Source organism: Nicotiana sylvestris, chromosome 12, assembly GCF_000393655.2.
Source record: "Nicotiana sylvestris chromosome 12, ASM39365v2, whole genome shotgun sequence".
In the NCBI taxonomy this organism is placed as follows: Eukaryota; Viridiplantae; Streptophyta; class Magnoliopsida; order Solanales; family Solanaceae; genus Nicotiana; species Nicotiana sylvestris.
In genome coordinates, this window is record NC_091068.1 from 140,723,471 (window position 1) to 140,743,093 (window position 19,623).

Below are 19,623 nucleotides of genomic sequence, written 5' to 3' on the forward strand. Positions count from 1 at the left end.
CAATTATTTAAATACTGTTTTTATTTTTCCTACGTGCAAATACTTGACTACATATTATTAATTGCTAGATAAATCATGCTCCACATCATATCCCACTCGTGCTTATCAAATCTTATAGCAACGCTTAATGAGTGGTTGTGCTCTTCCTATTTATTACCCTTAAATTCGGAAAGGCCTATATGCGGTAAAACCAGTCGATCAGCGGTGTAGTCGACGGTTCCATGCCTTCCTCCTCGAGTTGTTCGCTTGAGGGTACCGATCTAAAACCCCATAGTAGCCTTACTCTGGTTAAAATTGTGCATGCATCATGGTCAAACCTAGTCGGATCAATATGTTGTCCACATAATGATCCTTTAAAATAAGCCTTATCCAAAAGTCCATCGGGTTTTCCATAATCCCAATGGACACAACCACGTTCTGTGCATTAATTTGGAGAACTAAATGTCAATATGTTGATCGTAAATGTATAAAAAGTCGAGTCTGGTGGGGGGAAGGCCTAACCCTTTGGTTTTACAAAAAATGAGGAACAAAGTCCCCAGTTTCGGTATGGTTAGCACACCCTCACTCTTGCTAGACTGGTGGAGAAATCTTCCATCAGACGATCAAATCAATAAATGGAAAGAGAGGTCCGTCAAATCTAGCGAAAAGCTGGAATACCTGGAATACAACCTGTTGGAATTGGAAGGGAAAGTGAGGAAGAAAGTCACCAACTGCCAGAACGCGGAGGGAAATAAAGGAGGACATTTGGCAAAGGGATTCTTACTGGTGAACCTACACGAACTGGAGGATTTGATCAACATGAACATTTAAACTGAGGAAGGTCCTTCTGGGACCAAATAGGCTAGATTTATTTGCTTTTTCCTAAAATGTAATAAGGCCAAATGCCAGTAGTGACTTATTTTCTTTATCTTGGTATCGTGTTGGGATTCATCTATTTTTATATTATGAAAGGAAGCATTTGTTGGAATTTAAAGTTATCCAAATTTATTTGTCGCTAGGCCTACCTCAAGCATAACGGGGCTCCCCAAATTAAGACCGCGAATTTACATTTTTGCAATATGTGTTTAAATACTGCAAACATTTTAGGATCTTCACTGACTTGTTACATTTTTGTTTTTCCTGATTTTTTATTATTCTCATCCCCTTAGGTTGGTTCACTCATACTGGCCTCATCAGCGTATCATACCAGATCTAGAGGCCCTCCACCTCCTCCTCCTCCAAGCAACACAAAAGGTAGGGGAAAAGCAAAAATGGACGACTTAAGTGGTATCCGTAAGGAGAATATTGAGAACGCAAAAACCTCAGATGGTCGTAGTACTCCGGCCTCAAATGATCTAATCTTGAGACTAGAACAAAAGATACTGGAATTGCAAGGAGAACTTGAGTAGGTTCGCAACTTGGCAAACCTATCACTCACCTTAAATGTCCCCGACGTCCATCAACAAAAAACAAAGAACCCAGCACCTCCTCAGAACACACAAAACCAAAATCCTCCCGCGCCAAATCAATACACAACTCCACCCCAAAATCTCAATCCATTGCTAATACCAACTCCGCCACAATATCACCATCAACCAATTCAGTATACACCAACCACCACTTACCACACTCCCCAAAACACACCACAACCCATTTCCGATCCCCAAAACTCCACCAATGACCATCATTACACCCAAGTCCCTAGCACCAATCAAATCAACCCTATATATGTGGAAAATATACCTCACTCTACCCAACCAATCTCCTATATGCCGGAATCCTTCGAGAAGGACCTGCTCATTAGAAACATGGCTGAAGAACTCAAGAAGTTGACAAGCCAAGTTCAAGGTGGTGAAGGCGACAGAGGAATAGAAGGTTTAAACTATGAAGACATGTGCATACAGCCAGATGTGAACTTCCTGAGGGGTACAAACCTCCCAAGTTCGAGATGTTTGACGGCACAGGTGATTCTAGGGCTCATCTAAGGACCTATTGTGACAAGCTTGTCGGGGTCGGGAAAGATGAAAAGATGCGGATGAAGCTCTTTATGAGGAGTCTTATTGGGGATGCTTTGTCTTGGTATATTGTTGATACACAATTTTTCCCTATATATTTTAAATATGCAAAATACCTTCAAAATAGAATATATGAATATATAAGCATGTCCAAGGGTTTTATTATTTTTTCATAATTTTAATGGTTTTAAATTGATTTATTTTTCTCCCTTTTTATCCATAAAATCCCCAATAATTGTTTCCAAAATTATTTTTTTGATAATTCATCTATTGAATTTTAATATTTATGCCAAAATATATCTAGGTTAATTTTTACATATTTTTATAATTACATTTAATATTTTTAAAGCTAAATTGCACATGATTGCAATATTAGCCTTTTTAAGGTTTAATTAGGTTTTATATGCATAAAATTGGATACTATATTTTCAAATTGCTAATTGTGTATTGTAAATCATTTTAGAATTTTTAAATTATTTTTAGAAATTATGTACTATTTTCTATAAATTAAATGGGGAAAATTGGCTATTTAACTTATAGCCAAAATTGGCTTTCAAATCTAGCCTAAATCAAACAGACCATTAACCCAATTTAAAAACCACCGGACCCAAGCCCAAACCCAAGCCATACCTGAACCTATTGGTGTTTTTCTCAAAGGTTTTCCCGATTTTTTCAAAGTGACTCTCCGTCTTCAAGATTAGGGTTTCTTAACCTCTTTTAAAGACTTCTCCTCTGATTTTCAGTATTCTCATATGATTTTACTATATTTAAATGGTTTTTTATGTTTTCTTCTACCTAATTCATCATGTTGAAAACCCTATTTGTTTTGGTTCAATCCGGGGTTCTAGATCTGTCTTGGTTTATTTGATTTGTATGTATACCTGTTTCGATTGAGTTCTTTATGGTTAGATCCTTTCCTTTGTTTATCTTAACTAATTCTGAGTTCTTACCGCTTTTTAACTCAACTCTATTAAAACTCTAATTTCTTAAAGATTTCTTCACTTGTTACTGTGAGTTTCAAAGACTCTCTTTACTTGTTTATGTGTGTTGGCCTAATCTTCTTTACCTATTAGGTTGGTTTTCACTCTGGTTCTATGTGTTAGCCATGACTACTTAACTTTGGTGATTACCATGCTTCGAGTAGTCCTTAGCTTACTCATTTTACTTCTGTATGTTTGTGTTCATCTTGTTTTCTTCTTTTTGTCAATATGGTTGACCTTGCATGTCTGATACGTCTATTCATTCTTCTCTATTTATATGTCAAAGTGCAGAATCATGACTCCCTCTTGATTGATACTGATTTCCTTAAGTTACAGTTTGATTGCAAGGTTTTCTTATAAACCCCTAAAATTTTACTCGTGTTGATTAATTCGATTCCCTTATTTGCTGTGATGCTTCATTCTTGTTGAATCATTTTCCCAAATCAGTGTATGCTGTACATAGACTCAATCATATGCTCTATACATTTACTACCCCTTATATGGTAAAAATCAAACTTTCTCAAACTGATTTCCTTTCCTTAATTATCCACGTTAGTATCCGTTTGAGCTGTAATTCTTTGATTAAAGGGAAGTACTTGTATTAATTGGATTCTAATTGTGATTACTTCTATAATTGTGCTAAACCTTTACTTGTTACCTTATTTTCTACTTATTTTCAAAGCTATAAATACCATAAGTCTTTCATTAACAAGACACAAACTTGGATTTCAAAAATCCCTCTCTTACTTTAAAATTTTGTGCCATTCTACTACTATTGGCCGGCTGCCAGCCAAGGCTTATCATCTGTAAGCCTTGGTTCTTTCATTTGTTTACCTCTATCTCTACTGGTATGTCCTAGTTCAATTTAAAGCCTCAACAACAACATGCTTCTCTTATTGTTTCAGTTTCTCTCATTTCTGGTCTACTTCTACTTGTGGTTCTGTTGTGAAACTTGTAGTTGAGTTACATTACTAGCATGCTATTATGTCTCCCCTTCCCTTTAGATTAATGCATTCCCTTATGTGTGTTTCAAAGCATGCCTTGTCAATCACTTACTATGTACTTACCATCTTATGTATCCCAAATCCCTATCCCTTCCATGTGTTTATGTTCTTTCTAACTGGTTTGTAATTATGCCAGTATCAACTATTGCTGAGCATGTCCAAACTAGTCCTAAGACCCTTGCCAGGGTTATGTGTTTACAGGCAAATGTCTGTGTATCCCCAAATCCCTTGATCCCTGTGTGACTACTGATTCTGTGTGTGATCGCATCTTAAGGTGTTTGAGTTTTGTTTATTACTACAACTGCTTTCAATCATCTCTGTTAATGATTTCTTTCTAAATGGACTTGTCAGTCCAGTTTTTAAACAATCTCCTTTCAAACATGTGTTCTGCACTTTCACTATACTCTTAGAATACTAGGTTCTGCCCCTTTTGTGTGAGTCTTGCCTTGGGACCCTGAGCTGCCTCTGAACTTGGACACATGAAAGCTGGCCTTTCCACACTACACTTACTCTGTCTTGGCTATGGAATCTGGGTGTGAGCACTACCCGGGATCCCTTGAGGTCCTTAGGGAACTCTGACACACCTAGATATGAGGGAAAGCTATGAACAATCTTAACAGTTGAGATGATTGATTACATAACTCAGAGAGGAAGTCCTAATCAGGCTTCCTATAGTGTAACTTCTTATTTTTCATTATGTAATTCATTTCAATATTGGTTTGTAGTAACTTGTTGTAAACAAGTATTGGGGTTGGCTAGTGAAAAGGGATGGGGTAAATATGTATGCTATAGTTTTTAAGGGTAGAAAACATGTTATTAGGTTTATGTTCCTAGTTGTGCAATAGAAACCCTGCGTAGGGCTCATGCATGCATTAGAAATCATTCCTTTACGTCTCATCTTTATTGTTTCAGCATGTGCACCCTCACAAAATCATGTGTTAGAATCTGCTAATAATTAGTACTTTACTATTATGTTCTACGCTACCACATGCATTTAGAAATCATGTTCTTAGGAAATTCTGCAATCTTGCCATGTGCATTTAGAAATCCTGCTCTAGGAATTTCTGCAATCTTGCCATGTGCATTTAGAAATCCTGCTCTAGGAATTCTTCATCATGAGTTTTATACATACATCTTAGATACTATGTTTTAGGATCTTATTCGTACTTGTATTCCCACTTAGTGTAAACTGCTGATCATAAAAGAGGTAAAAAAACAGCTTCATGCTTGATTATCCCGTTTAAAATAACTGGCAATAATCTCTACATTCGTATCAACTAGAACAACATTCTTTTATGGTAAAATAATTTCCAAATTGTCTTTTATTAATTCTGAATAACTGTTGTATACTACTTTACGCCTAGGCAAGCCTTAGGCAATTGCTTAAAATAAAACCAGAATTGCCTTTGTTTCACTGTCAACCTGTTAAAATCAGTAGGCAAGCCGGATTCAAACTTCTTTTCTGAGTCATGTAATAAATCTAGTTATGCTGTTATCACTTAGATATCATGCATAGGATTTGAATTCAGACTTTAATTGTGTATGAGTCATGTTGTCTACGTGCATTATTTGTGGAGGTGTATCTGAGCCTTCTGTCTGTTTTCTGTGTTTTCCCTTTTAAATGCAGTCCTATGTGTTCTTGTATGTCGCCTAGTATTTTACCTTTAAACCTGAGGGTCCGACTAGAACCTTCCTCCTTAGGATAGGAGTCCTAAGTTCCTCCGGGACTGATAGGAAGGGACGGGTAACAGCGTGCAATAAGGGTCGAGACCAACCTTCGATTTAATTACCTTCACGGGGCGGGAAAGGGTAGATATGGATATGATGACCGGTGCATTAATACCACATGTAGCCCCTCTTCGAGGAGTGTCATACCGGTTACTGCATTGATGTGACCCATATTACAAACAAACCTAGGACACCCCCTTTACATTTATAAGCATGCTTTAGATTGTAATTCTTTTCAAAAATTTCGCCTTTCGCTAATTGTTTTCAAACACTTGTGTGTTTAAACTCAAATCCCCTAATATTTGAGTCATACTTGTTTATTTGCTAATTGCACAAATTCACAAAAATCTGTCTTGCCGAGAACCATACAAGTGGATCCTAAGGGGTGCCTAATACCTTTCCCTTAGGATAATTTCAAGCCCTTACCCTATCTCGGTTACCAAAAGGTAGTTGTAGACGAACAATATAGGTGCCCTAATGCACCTTAAAATCGTTAGGTGACGACTCTTCAAAAATGCAAACCACCTTTCCCAAAAGGAATGAGTTGTCCCATACCAAAATGTCATGAACCCGATTTCCGCGGAAGGGGAAAAGCGGGCGCGACAACATGGCGACTCTGCTGGGGATTTTTAAGCTTTTACCATTTCATACCGTTTTTGTGAATTTGTACACCTTTATGTGCAATTACTTGTTTAGTTTCTTTAAGCATTTAATTTCTTCTTCAAAAGCAAAACTGACATATCTTTCTTGTTTCTTTCCTTTATAACTGCTTTAAATTATGAAACTGTTGTATTTATCGCTTTCTTAACGTGCAAATACATGTCAACATGCTTTTAATTATTGCATAATCATGCTAAACATCATACTCCACTCGTGCCAAACAAATACTATAGCAACGCTTGATGAGTGATTGCGCTCTTCCTATATCATTACCCCTTAAATTCGGAAAGGTGTATTTGTGGTAAAACTAGTCGATCAGCGGTGCAGTCGAGAGTTCCGTGCCTTCTCCCTTGAGTTGTCCGCTCAAGGATACCAGTCTAAAACCCTATACAAACCTGAATCTATTTAAATTGTGCATGCATCATGGTCAAACCTAGTCGGGTCAGTTATGTTGTCCACATAATGATCCTTTAAGATAGCCTTGTCCAAAAGTCCACTGGGTTTTCCTAAACCCAAACGGACGTCATCACGTTCTGTGCATATATTTGGAGAACTAAATGCTTCATGCTAATTGTTTATATTAAATAGTAAATTACGGTGGGGGTAAGGGCCTAACCTATTCGTCTTGCTGAAATATGAGGCACGAATTCCCCAGATTCGGCATGGTCACCAACATCCACCCAAGATTGCTAAGCTGGTGGGAAGACCTACATTCTAGTGACAAAGCCCTCGTGAGAAAATATATGGGTAATCTACCATCCCTCCTGGGGGTCCAACCTAACAACATGATCATAGAAGCTGCTACATTATTTTGGGTTTGTGAAAGGGTTGTATTCTACTTTGCGGACATCTAAATGACACCTTTGCTATAAGAGATAGGAGGACTGGCCGGTCTAGTATGGAAGACTCCGGGTTTGCTAATGCCTGAGAACCGCACAGGCAAGGGTTTACTTAAAATGATGGGTTTGAAGAAGAATGCAGAGTTGGTATGCTTGAAGGAATCATACATCCCTTTTGACTACCTGTATGAAAGGTACAGTCACAACAAATCCTACCGTACCTACCCTGACGAGTTTGCCATTACGTCCTTGGGACATATTCATCTTAGGGTGTTCGTCTTCATGTTTTGCTTCCTGGGTCTGATCATGTTTCCAATAAAGCAAGGGAGAATCCATACTAGGCTGGCTATGGTAACCAAGACCCTAATGGAGGGGATTGGTGGGCATACATTCAACATTGTGCCCATGATCATCGCAGATATATACCGAGCCTTAGAGAAATGTCAACGAGGAGTGAGACACTTCGAAGGCTGCAATCTACTACTTGCGAATACCGACAAGAAATTCAGCGAAGGGTCTGGGATGACCACATCACTTTCCACCACCCAAAGGGAATGAATTACATCCCCGACATGTTCGCTCATCCTAAGAATGTCAAAGGATGGGTTGAGCTATTTGATAATTTAACTGAACAACAGGTTTAATGGATGTTCGAGTGGTTTCCGATAGAGGAGTTCATCGCCCGATCCAGAGATGCACCTTTCCTGATACTGATTGGTCTAAGAGTAACATACCCTTACATCCCTCTTCGAGTTATGAGGCAAGCAGGTAGGAAGCAAGTCATACTCAAGGTCGATAAGATGAGCCATTTCCGAGCTGACTTCCAAAATGATGATAGTCCCTACAAGTGCCAAGCCCAACACATGTGGCACTGCAAGATCGTAATGGGGAAAGACACCATCGAGCCAGACAAATATCATGCTGGTTGCACTCCTTTCTATTCTGGTTGGTTGGAAGATAATTGGGATGGCCTGGGCTAGCCAGGGTTCGTCCGAGGTCACAGATTTATAGATGAAAAGACCGAGGCGCAAGTCAAGTACAGCCAGTTTTGCAAAAGGATAAGTGAGTGCGAGAGCAAACACCGCGAGATACAAGAGTCCAACCAGAAGCTGATTGAGGAATGGAAGGACATGGCTATCACTGCCAACAAAAGGCTAGGAACTTGGAGCGAGGCATAGTATAACTGGAGAGAAAATTTCTCAAAAGGGTTGAAGATTGTCAAAAGGCCGAAGGGACCGAAGGCGGACACCTTGCCAGATCATACCTATTGCTAGGACATCGCGAGTTGGGAAATCTGTTCGACGGAGCCAAGGATGCCGAATCTGGGGAAGGTCCTTCTGGGACCAAATAGATATGAATTTACTTTTTCGCTTTATGAATGTAATAAAGCCAATGACCATTACTGGCTTTTATTTCTTATTTATTTAATGTCGTTTTGGGATTCGCCTATCTTTATCAATAAAATGAGGCATTTAGCATTCTAAATTCTCCAAATCAATTTGTCTCTAGGCCTACCTCGGGCAAAAGAGGTTCCCAACTTACGACACACTTTACATTCCCGCACTATGTATTTAAATATTGCAATACCTTTTATAATCCTTACTAACTTGATTACCTTTTGTTTTACTTTTTGTTTTTATTATTCCCCTTTCCAAAGGTTAGTTCGTGCACTCTGGCATCATCATCTTATTTCACAAGATCCAAGGGCCCTCCACCCACTCCTCCTCTTAGTCCCATTAAAGGCAAGGACCTCCAAGGAATCTCTAAACCCATAAAACTCAAGAAACATAGCACTAACTTCGATTTGGGATACGAATACACCTGGGAAGAGTTCAATAACTGATCGCCACCATGGCGCGGTCCTTACTACCCACTAGAGCAGCCAATACCGCATCTGGAGTAGACTTTCCGGCAGGACGACATTATTTATGGGTCAGATGAAGAAGAAGCTCTTGCAGTAGTGAAGAACATGTTCATAGAAGGCAGTGATATGGATTGTTGTGTTATTCCCGAGGAGGAGGGGAGGAAGGCCCTTCCATACAGGCTGTGAGGAAAGGGTCACATCTCAAGAATTAGACCATCAGGAAAATCAAAGCCTGACGTGCCTCGGGGTAGGAAGGCTAAAACAAGCATTATTCATTGTTTTTAATAAATGATTTTTTTTCGCACTTTCAATTCACACAATAAGATCTTCGATGTTCAAAACAATTATTCAATTTATCAAAAGCATGTTTGATTTTTCTTATGATTTAATATTTATTGCTATCTCTCCTTACTTTATCCATACATCATTACTATTGCTTGTCTTGATAAACCAATGACTGTGACATGCAATGAGACAACGTAACAAATGGATATTGATTCAGTGGAAGATGACATACCTGACAAGATTGTCAAAGAAGTTGAGAACTTTGAAAATAGACCTAAGTCCAACCTGGACGAGACCGAAACTGTCAACCTGGGAGATGCAGAAAACATCAAGGAAACATGAATCAGCATTCACCTATCGCCATCAAAGAAGAAAGAATACGCGGAATTTCTAAAGGAATATGAGGACACATTCGCCTAATCATATAATGACATGACTAGTCTAAGTACATCCATTGTGGCTCACAAATTGCCAACCGATCCAATGTGTCCACCGGTAAAACAAAAGCTCAGAAAGTTCAAGCCTGACATGAGTTTGAAAATCAAGGAAGAAGTCAATAAGAAGATCAAAGCTAAGGTTCTCAAGGTAGTAGAATACCCGACATGGTTAGCCAACATTGTGCCAGTGCCAAATAAGGATGGGAAGGTCAGAGTCTGCATTGACTACCAGGATCTCAACCGGGCCAATCCGAAAGACGATTTCCCTTTGCCAAATATACACATCCTAATTGACAATTTTGCCAAGCATGAGCTACGGTCATTCATAGATTGCTTCGCTGGTTATCATCAGATCTGGATGGATGAGGGAGATACTGAGAAAACGGCTTTCATTATGCTGTAGGGAGTGTACTGTTACAAGATGATGCCATTCGGCCTGAAGAATGCAGGGGCCACCTACATAAGGGCCATGACTAACATTTTACATGATATGATACACAAAGAGATAGAGGTATATGTGGACGATGTTATTATCAAATCCAAGAAGGCCACTGACCGCATGGAAGATCTGAGGAAATTCTTTAATAGACTGCGGAGATACAACTTGTAACTAAACCCCGCAAAGTGCATATTTGGGGTTCTTGCTGGGAAATTGCTTGAGTTTATTGTTAGCCGCCGAGGAATAGAACTGGATCCATCGAAAGTCAAAGCTATTCAAGAACTACCACCGCCAAAAAACAAGAAGGATGTGATGAGCTTCTTGGGAAGGCTTAACTACATCACCTGATTCATAGCACAGTCTATAGTTATCTGTGAGCCAATCTTTAGATGTTAAAGAGGGACGCCGCTACCAAATGGACTGACAATTGACAAAAGACCTTCGACAAAATCAAGGAGTACCTGTCAACACCACCAGTCTTAGTCCTGCCTGAGCCAGGTAGACCTTTATTGCTCTGCCTTGTAGTGTTGGATGGAGCTTTCGGCTATGTTCTGGGGCAGCATAATGAAACGGGGAGGAAGGATCAAGTCATTTATTATCTCAGTAAGAATTTCACCCCGTACGAGGCCCAGTATTCTCTATTTGGAACGCACATGTTGTGCTTTGACTTGGGTAGCTCAGAAGCTGAGACATTACTTCTGCGCCTATACTACATATCTCATATCAAGAATAGATCCCTTAAAGTATATCTTTCAGAAGCCCATGCACACTGGCAAGCTAGCCAAGTGGCAAATCCTGTTGAGTGAGTTTCACATTGTTTATGTAACTCAGAAAGCGGTCAAAGCACAAGCACTGGCAGACTACCTTGCTTAAAACCCCGTGGATGGAGGATACGAACCCCTAAAAATGTATTTTCCTGATGAGGAGGTATCGTTCATAGGAGAAGACATTGCAGAATCCTATGACGGTTGGAGAATGTTCTTCGATGGAGCAGCAAACTTCAAAGGAGTTGGCATAGGAGCAGTCCTAATATCAGAAACTGGTCAGCATTATCCGGTGTTTGCCGAACTCAGGTTTCCCTGCACCAACAATATGGCCGAGTATGAAGCCTGCATCTTGGGGCTCAAAATGGCCATTGACATGAACATTCAAGAGTTGCTAGTAATTGGAGATTCAGACTTACTAATCCATCAGGTACGGGAAGAATGGACAACCAAGAACTCCAAGATACTTCTATATCTGCATCACATACAGGAATTGAGAAAGAGGTTCACAAAGATGGAATTCCAGCGTGTTCCAAGAATCCAAAATAAGTTCGTCGATGCATTGGCTACCCTATCATCTATGATACAGCATCCCGACAAGAATTGCATTGATCCCATTCCAGTGAAAGTCCATAATCAACAAGCTTATTGTGCCCATGTTGAAGAAGAAGCAGACGGAAAGCCTTGGTTTCATGATATCAAGGAATATTTAGCAAAAGGAGAGTACTCAGAGCTTGAAAATCCTACCCAGAAATGCACACTTCGGAGATTGTCCAACAACTTCTTTCACAGCGGAGGAATCCTTTATAGGAGAACTCCTGATTTGGGATTATTTTGATGCGTCGACGCAAAGGAAGCATCCAGGTTACTAGAGGAAATTCATGTTAGGACCTGCGATCCACATATGAACGGTTTTGTCTTAGCAAAAAAGATACTCCGGGATGGTTACTCCTGGATGACTATGGAAATGGACTGCATCCAGTATGTTCGAAAATACCACCACCATCAGATAGATGCAGACATGATAAAGGTACCTCCAAGCAAGCTTAACACAACAAGCTCACCATGACCGTTCGCCGCCTGGGGAATGGACGTTATTGGACCAATCGAGCCTGCTGCTTCCAACGGACACGGGTTTATCCTAGTAGCCATTGACTATTTCACCAAATGGGTAGAAGCAGCATCTTACAGAGCAGTGACTAAGAAAGTCGTGGAAGACTTTGTCCGCGACCGCATTTGCTAATTCGAAATCCCAGAGTCAATCATTACTGATAATGGCTCCAACCTCAACCCCGACTAGATGAAAGCTATGTGTGAAACTTTCAAGCTCAGACACAAGAATTCCATAGCATACATGCCTCAGATGAATGGAGCTGTAGAAGCCACCAACAAGAATATCAAGAAGATATTGAGGAAAATGATATAGAAGCATAAGCAGTGGCACAAGAAGTTATCATTTGCTCTACTAGGGTATCGCACCACAGTCCGCACATCAATCGAGGCAACCCCTATATGTTGGTTTACGGTACAGAGGCTGTCATCCCCGCTGAGGTAGAAATTCCTTCCCTAAGAATCATACAAGAAGCTGAGCTCGACGACGTAGAGTGGGTAAAAAGCTGTTATGAGAAACTAGCCCTTATAGATGGAAAGAGAATAAATGCAGTCTTCTATGGTCAACTCTACCAGAACAGAATGTCCAAAGCCTTCAACAAAAGATTCAAGCCAAGACAGTTCACACTGGGGCAGCTAGTGTTAAAGAAAAATTTTCTGCATCAAGATAAAGCCAAAGGGAAGTTCTCTCCCAACTGGCAAGGCCTATATATGGTTCATCGGGTCTTGACAGGAGGAGCCCTCATACTTGCAGAAATGGACAGAAAAGTCTAGCCAAAGCCGATCAATTCAGATGCAGTCAAGCGTTACTATGTGTAATCTCTATGCTTTCCTTATATGATGTAAATTGAACTGTGCCTGACCTGATTCCCTTTTAAGAGGGGATACGTAGGCAGCCTTATGGGTTCAGTCACATTTCAATAAAATTTCATTTCCCCCCACAATTGGAAGTAATTTCAGCCGATCGCCATACGAGCAACAGTCAGAAACGTCAACCCATCAAACTGGGGCAGAATTTAGAGGGCGACCCTCAAAATTCCATAGTTGGAGAGGTTGCAATGTCTTGAACTACATCATAGTCGTCAGTTAATCTGAAAGCTACTTTTAATTATACACTTATACTCTTACAAAATCATGCATGTTTATTATTGAAAATGCTTTGTTTAGCAACGCTACCCCAATGATACAAATGATATCACCAGATCAAATCCAAATGAGTCAAGCAAAAGCCAGCGGGGATACGAACTAACCTCCCCCTTACAAAACTCACGATTTTTATTTGGATGCAGGTACTAGGATTGCGAAATCGTTAAACATATTGTACACCCATGGGACAAACATTGTTCAAGAATACGATTCTCAGAACCATTGCACTTTCCAACATTTGCTATCAGCACACACCAGTGATGTCCCGTATGTCACAATGCTCCCAATAATCACGACACTACATTCTGCTATCAGCTAAGAAAACTCTACTGTCATTTGTTATTTTATTTCTTGCATAAGGCTATGATTATGCCTTCCAATCTGCATAAGGCTACCGTTCTGCCTTCCAAGACTAAGTGATGTTTCTATCTGCATTCTACATTGCATAAGGATACCATTTTGCCTTTCGAGACTAAACGTTGTCTCCATCTGCACCTGCATTACATAAGGCTACCATTCTGTCTTCCAACGTACACAAGGCTACCATTCTGCCTTCCAATTTGCATAAGGCTACCATTCTGCCTTCTGAGACTAGACGATGTCTCCATCTGCATCTATATTGCATAAGGCTACCAGTCTGCCTTCCAACTTGCATAAGGCTACCATTCTGCCTTCCAAGGTTAAGCACTATCTCCATCTGCATCTGCATTGCATAAGGCTACCATTCTTCCTTCCGAGGTTAATCTCTACCTCCGTCTGCATTTTCATCTTTGCATAAGGCTATCATTCTGCCTTCTGAGGCTAATCTCTGCCTCCCATTTTCTTCTAAACTCAGCATTATCCCAAGCACTATTTATATCGCTTCTCTTACGGGCTGAGCTCTGCCCTTTAATTCATAAGACTAAGCTCTGTCTTGTCCGCATCATACTACTGCATCTTTCACGGGCTAAAATATCACCAACCTTTCCAAAGGCATCATCATTCAGAGGCACCATCTTCATAGCCCGAGAGCACCATGTCATGGCCTAAGGATCTCTTTCAATCTTTTGCACATCATTATTCAAAGGCATCATGGTTCAGAGGCACCGTCCTCATAACCCGAGAACATCATTTCATGGCCTGCGAATCCTTTATCATACGTTTCATTGCCCAGGACGTCATGGTCTGAGGATGCCATTCCAAACCGTCTAAAGACAACATTCATGGTCAAATGAGAATTTGCATCATATTTAAATTTATGCCCAATATACGCTTGTGTTGCTTCTATTTGCAGGTAAGACGACGAACAACGGCCAACCTGGCAGGAGTGATCCTGCTCCAGTTCCCGCAAGCCATATCAAACCTAACCATTCCCATAAACTATCCACTCACCTGACCCTAGATATTGCGTCCGTTCTTGAAATGTCTTCATCTGTATACTCCGCTGATGGATCCTGAACTACATATGGCCTGATTCGTGTAAAACCAGGGATATGTAAGAAACTCAGAAGCTAGGGTGCGGCCTAAATTCTCCCAAACCATTTCGATCGGTCATAAATAGCTATCATATCTTTACCCGACAACTCTTTCATCTTTCCCGGGTAAAGAGGGGCAGCTGTTGATACCCAATTTTTTCCTATATATTTTATTATGACAAATACCTTCAAAATAGCATATATGCATATATAATCATGTCCAAGGGTTTTATTATTTTTTCATAATTTTAAAGGTTTTAAATTGATTTATTTTTCTCCCTTTTTATCCATAAAATCCTCAATAATTATTTCCAAATATATTGTTTTGATATTTCATATATCAAATTTATATATTTATGCCAAAATATGGCTAAGATAATTTTTACATATTTTTATAATTACATTTAATATTTTTAAAGCTAAATTGCACATGATTGCAATATTAACCCTTTTAAGGTTTAATTAGGTTTTATATGCATAAAACTGGATCATATATTTTTAAATTGCTAATTATGTAATGTAAATCATTTTAGCATTTTTAAATTATTTTTACAAATTATCTACTATTTTCTATAAATTAAATGGGAAAATATGGCTATTTAAATTATAGCCAAAATTGGCTTTCAAATCTAGCCTAAATCAAACAGATCCCCCAACCCAATTAAAACCCCACCATACCCAAGACCAAACCCAAGCCATACCCGACCCACGTGCCCCGTTTGATCTTGACCGTTGATCATTCAGATCAACGGTAACTATCCCCCCTTCCTAAATTAAACCCAAATGACCCCCCCCCCCAAAAACCCTCTCATTCTTCACTCATCCGACTCTCATCTCTCTCTCTCTCTCTCTCTCTGGTTCTCTCTAGAACCTTCTCCACTCCCCTCCTCTCCGATGAACCTCATCCACCTTCTCTGGCCATCTCCTTGCCTGAATCCATGGTGGTCTCACCACCTACCAGCCTTATGGCTCCCTCTTGAACATGTGTCATCGTTTTGAGGCCTTCGAGTGAACCAGAGGCAGTTCACTTGCCTCCCATGGTTTTCCATGCCATTTTCCGGCCATCTATGGCCGTTCGAGTAAGATCTGTGACTTTTTCGGTTAAACCAGTAACTTTTCGATGTTTTCTCACTTTTTCTGGGTTCTCCGAAACCCTAAATTTAAAGATTTTTCAATTTTCTTTCAGATTCATCTTAGATCTATATATATTATGAACCTCTTGGTGTTTTTCTCAAAGGTTTTCCCGATTCTTTCAAAGTGACTCCCCGTCTTCAAGATTAGGGTTTCTTAACCTCTTTTAAGGACTTCTCCTCTGATTTTCAGTATTGTCATATGATTTTACTATGTCTAAATGGTTTATTTATGTTTTCTTCTACCTGATTCATCGTGTTGAAAACCCTATTTGTTTTGGTTCTATCGGGGGTTCCGGAACTGTCTTGGTTTATTTGATTTGTATATATACCTGTTTCGATTGAGTTCTTTATGGTTATATCCTTTCCTTTGTTTATCTTAACTGATTCTGAGTTCTTACCGCTTTTTAACTCAACTCTGTTAAAACCCTAATTTCTTAAAGATTTCTTCACTTGTTGCTATGAGTTTCAAAGACTCTCTTTACTTGTTTATGTGTGTTGGCCTGATCTTCTTTATCTGTTAGGTTGGTTTTCACTCTAGTTTTATGTGTTAGCCATGACTACTTAACTTTGTTGATTACCATGCTTCGAGTAGTCCTTAGCTTACTCATGTCACTTTTGAATGTTTGTATTCATCTAGTTTGCTTTTTTTGTCAATATGGTTGACCTTGCATGTCCGATACGCCTGTTCATTCTTCTCTATTTATATGTCAAAGTCCAGAATCATGACTCCCTCTTGATTGATCCTGATTTCCTTAAGTTACGGTTTCATTGCAAGATTTTCTTATAAACCCCTAAAAGTTTACTCGTGTTGATTAATTCCATTCCCTTATTTGCTATGATGCTTCATTCTTGCTGAATCCTTTTCCCAAATCAGTGTATTCTTTACTTAGACTAAATCACATGCTCTATACTTTTACTACCCCTTATATGGTAAAACTCAATCTTTCTCAAACTGATTTTCTTTCCTTAATTATCTTTGTAACTATTCGTTTGAGTTGTAATTCCTTGTTTAACGGGAAATACTTGTATTAATTGGATTCTAATTGTGATTACTTCCATAATTTTGCTAAACCTTTACTTGTTACCTTATTTTCTACTTATTTTCAAAGCTATAAATACCATAATTCTTTCATTAACAAGACACAAACTTGGCTTTCAAAAATCCCTCTCTTACTTTAAAATTCTGTGCGATTCTACTGCTATTGGTCGGCTACAAGCCAAGACTAATCATTTGTAAGCCTTGGTTCTTTCATTTGTTTACCTTTATCTTCACTGGTATGTCCTAGTTCAATTTAAAGGCTCAACAACAACATGCTTCTCTTATTATTTCAGTTTCCCTTATTTCTGGTCTACTTCTACTTATGGTTCTATTGTGAAACTTGTAATTGAGTTACATTACTAGAATGCTATTATGTCTCCCCTTCCCTTTAGATAATGCATTCCTTTATATGTGTTTCAAAGTATGCCTTGTCAATCACTTACTATGTACTTACTATCTTATGAATCCCAAATCCCTATCTCTTCCATGTGTTTATGTTCTTTCTCACTGGTTTGTGATTATGCTAGTATCAACTATTGCTGAGCATGTCCAAACCAGTCCTAATACCCTTGCTGGGGTTATGTGTTTATAGTCAAATGTCTGTGTATCCCCAAATACCTTGACCCTTGTGTGACTACTGATTCTGTGTGTGATCCCATCTTAAGGTGTTTTAGTATTGTTTACTACTACAACTGGTTTCAATCATCTCTGTTACTGATTGCTTTCAAAATGGACTTGTTAGTCCATTTTTTAAACAAACTCCTTTCAAACATGTGTTCTGCACTTTCACTATACTCTTAGAATACTAGGTTCTACCCCTTTTGTGTGAGCCTTGCCTTGGGACCCTTGAGCTCCCTATGAACTTGGACACATGAAAGTTGGCATTTCCACACTACACTTACTCTGTCTTGGATATGGAATCTGGGTGTGAGCACTGTCCGGGATCCCTTGAGTTCCTTAGGGAACTCTGACACACCTAGATATGAGGGAAAGGTATGAACAATCTTGGCACTCGAGATGATTGATTACATAACTCAGAGAGGACGTCCTAATTAGGCTTCCTATAGTGTAACTTCTTATTTTTCATTATGTAATTCATTTCAATGTTGGTCTGTAATAACTTGTTGTAAACAAGTTTTGGGTTTGGCTAGTGAAAAGGGATGGGGTAATTATGTATGCTATAGTTGTTAAGGGTAAAAAACATGTTATTAGGTTTATGTTCCTAATTGTGCAATAGAAACCTTGCTTAGGGCTCATGTATACATTAGAAATCATTCCTTTACGTCTCATGTTTATTGTATCAGCATGTACACCCTCACAAAATCATGTGTTAGAATTTGCTAATAATTAGCACTTTACTATTATGTTCTACGCTACCACATGCATTTAGAAATCCTGTTCTTAGGAAATTCTTCAATCTTGCCATGTGCATTTAGAAATCATGCTCTAGGAATTTCTTCAATCTTGCCATGTGCATTTAGAAATCCTGCTCTAGGAATTCTGCATCATGAGTTTTATACATGCATCTTAGATACTATGTTTTAGGATCTTGTTCGTACTTGCATTCCCACTTAGTGTAAACTGCTGATCATAAAAGAGGTAAAAAACAACTTTACGCTTGATAATCCCGTTTAAAATAACTGGCAATAATCTCTAAATTTGTATCAACTAGAACAACATGCTTTCTAGGTAAAATAATTTCCAAATTGTCTTTTAATAATTCTGAATAACTGTTGTATACTACTTTACGCCTAGGCAATCCTTATGCAATTGCTTAAAATAAAACCAAAATTGCCTTTGTTTAACTGTCAACCTGTTAAAATCAGTAGGCAAGCCTGATTCAAACTTCTTTTCTGAGTCATGTAATAAATCTAGTTATGCTGTTATCACTTAGATATCATGCATAGGATTTGAATTCAGACTTTAATTGTGTATGAGTCATGTTGTCTACGTGCATTATTTGTGGAGGTATATCTGAGCCTTCTGTCTGTTTTCTGTGTTTTCCCCTTTAAATGCAGTCCTATGTGTTCTTGTATGTCGCCTAGTATTTTACCTTTAAACCTGAGGGTCCGACTAGAACCTTCCTCCTTAGGATAGGAGTCCTAAGTTCCTCCGGGACTGATAGGAAGGGACGGGTAACAGCGTGCAATAAGGGTCGAGACCAACCTTCGATTTAATTACCTTCACGGGGCGGGAAAGGGTAGATATGGATATGATGACCGGTGCATTAATACCACGTGTAGCCCCTCTTTGAGGAGTGTCATACCGGTTACTGCATTGATGTGATCCATATGACAAACAAACCTAGGACACCCCCTTTACATTTATAAGCATGCTTTAGATTGTAATTCTTTTCAAAAATTTTGCCTTTCGCTAATTGTTTTCAAACACTTATGTATTTAAACTCAAATCCCCTAATATTTGATCCATACTTGTTTATTTGCTAATTGCACAAATTCACAAAAAACTATATGGCCGGGAACCACACTAGCGGATCTTGAGGGGTGCCTAACACCTTCCCCTTAGGATAATTTCAAGCTCTTACCCTATCTCTGATTACCAAAATGTAGTTGTAGATGAACCTTATAGGTGCCCTAACGCACCTTAAAATCGTTAGGTGGCGACTCTTCAAAAATGCAAACTGCCTTTCCCAAAAGGAATGAGTTTTCCTATACCAAAATGTCATGAACCCGATTTCCGTGTAAGGGGAAAAAGGTGGTGCGACATATATCAGCCAAGATCCCAAG

General features: G+C 39.1%; 1 protein-coding gene across 1 annotated transcript; it reads left to right on the forward strand.

Annotated features, from left to right (window-relative positions):
• Window positions 1-1,787: 1,787 nt before the first annotated feature.
• LOC138883850 (uncharacterized) lies at window positions 1,788-11,832 on the forward strand. The gene is made up of 2 exons (XM_070164567.1): window positions 1,788-1,905; window positions 11,225-11,832. The coding sequence occupies exons 1-2, from the start codon at window positions 1,788-1,790 to the stop codon at window positions 11,830-11,832; spliced, it is 726 nt and encodes a 241-aa protein (XP_070020668.1).
• The last annotated feature ends 7,791 nt before the right edge of the window (window positions 11,833-19,623 follow it).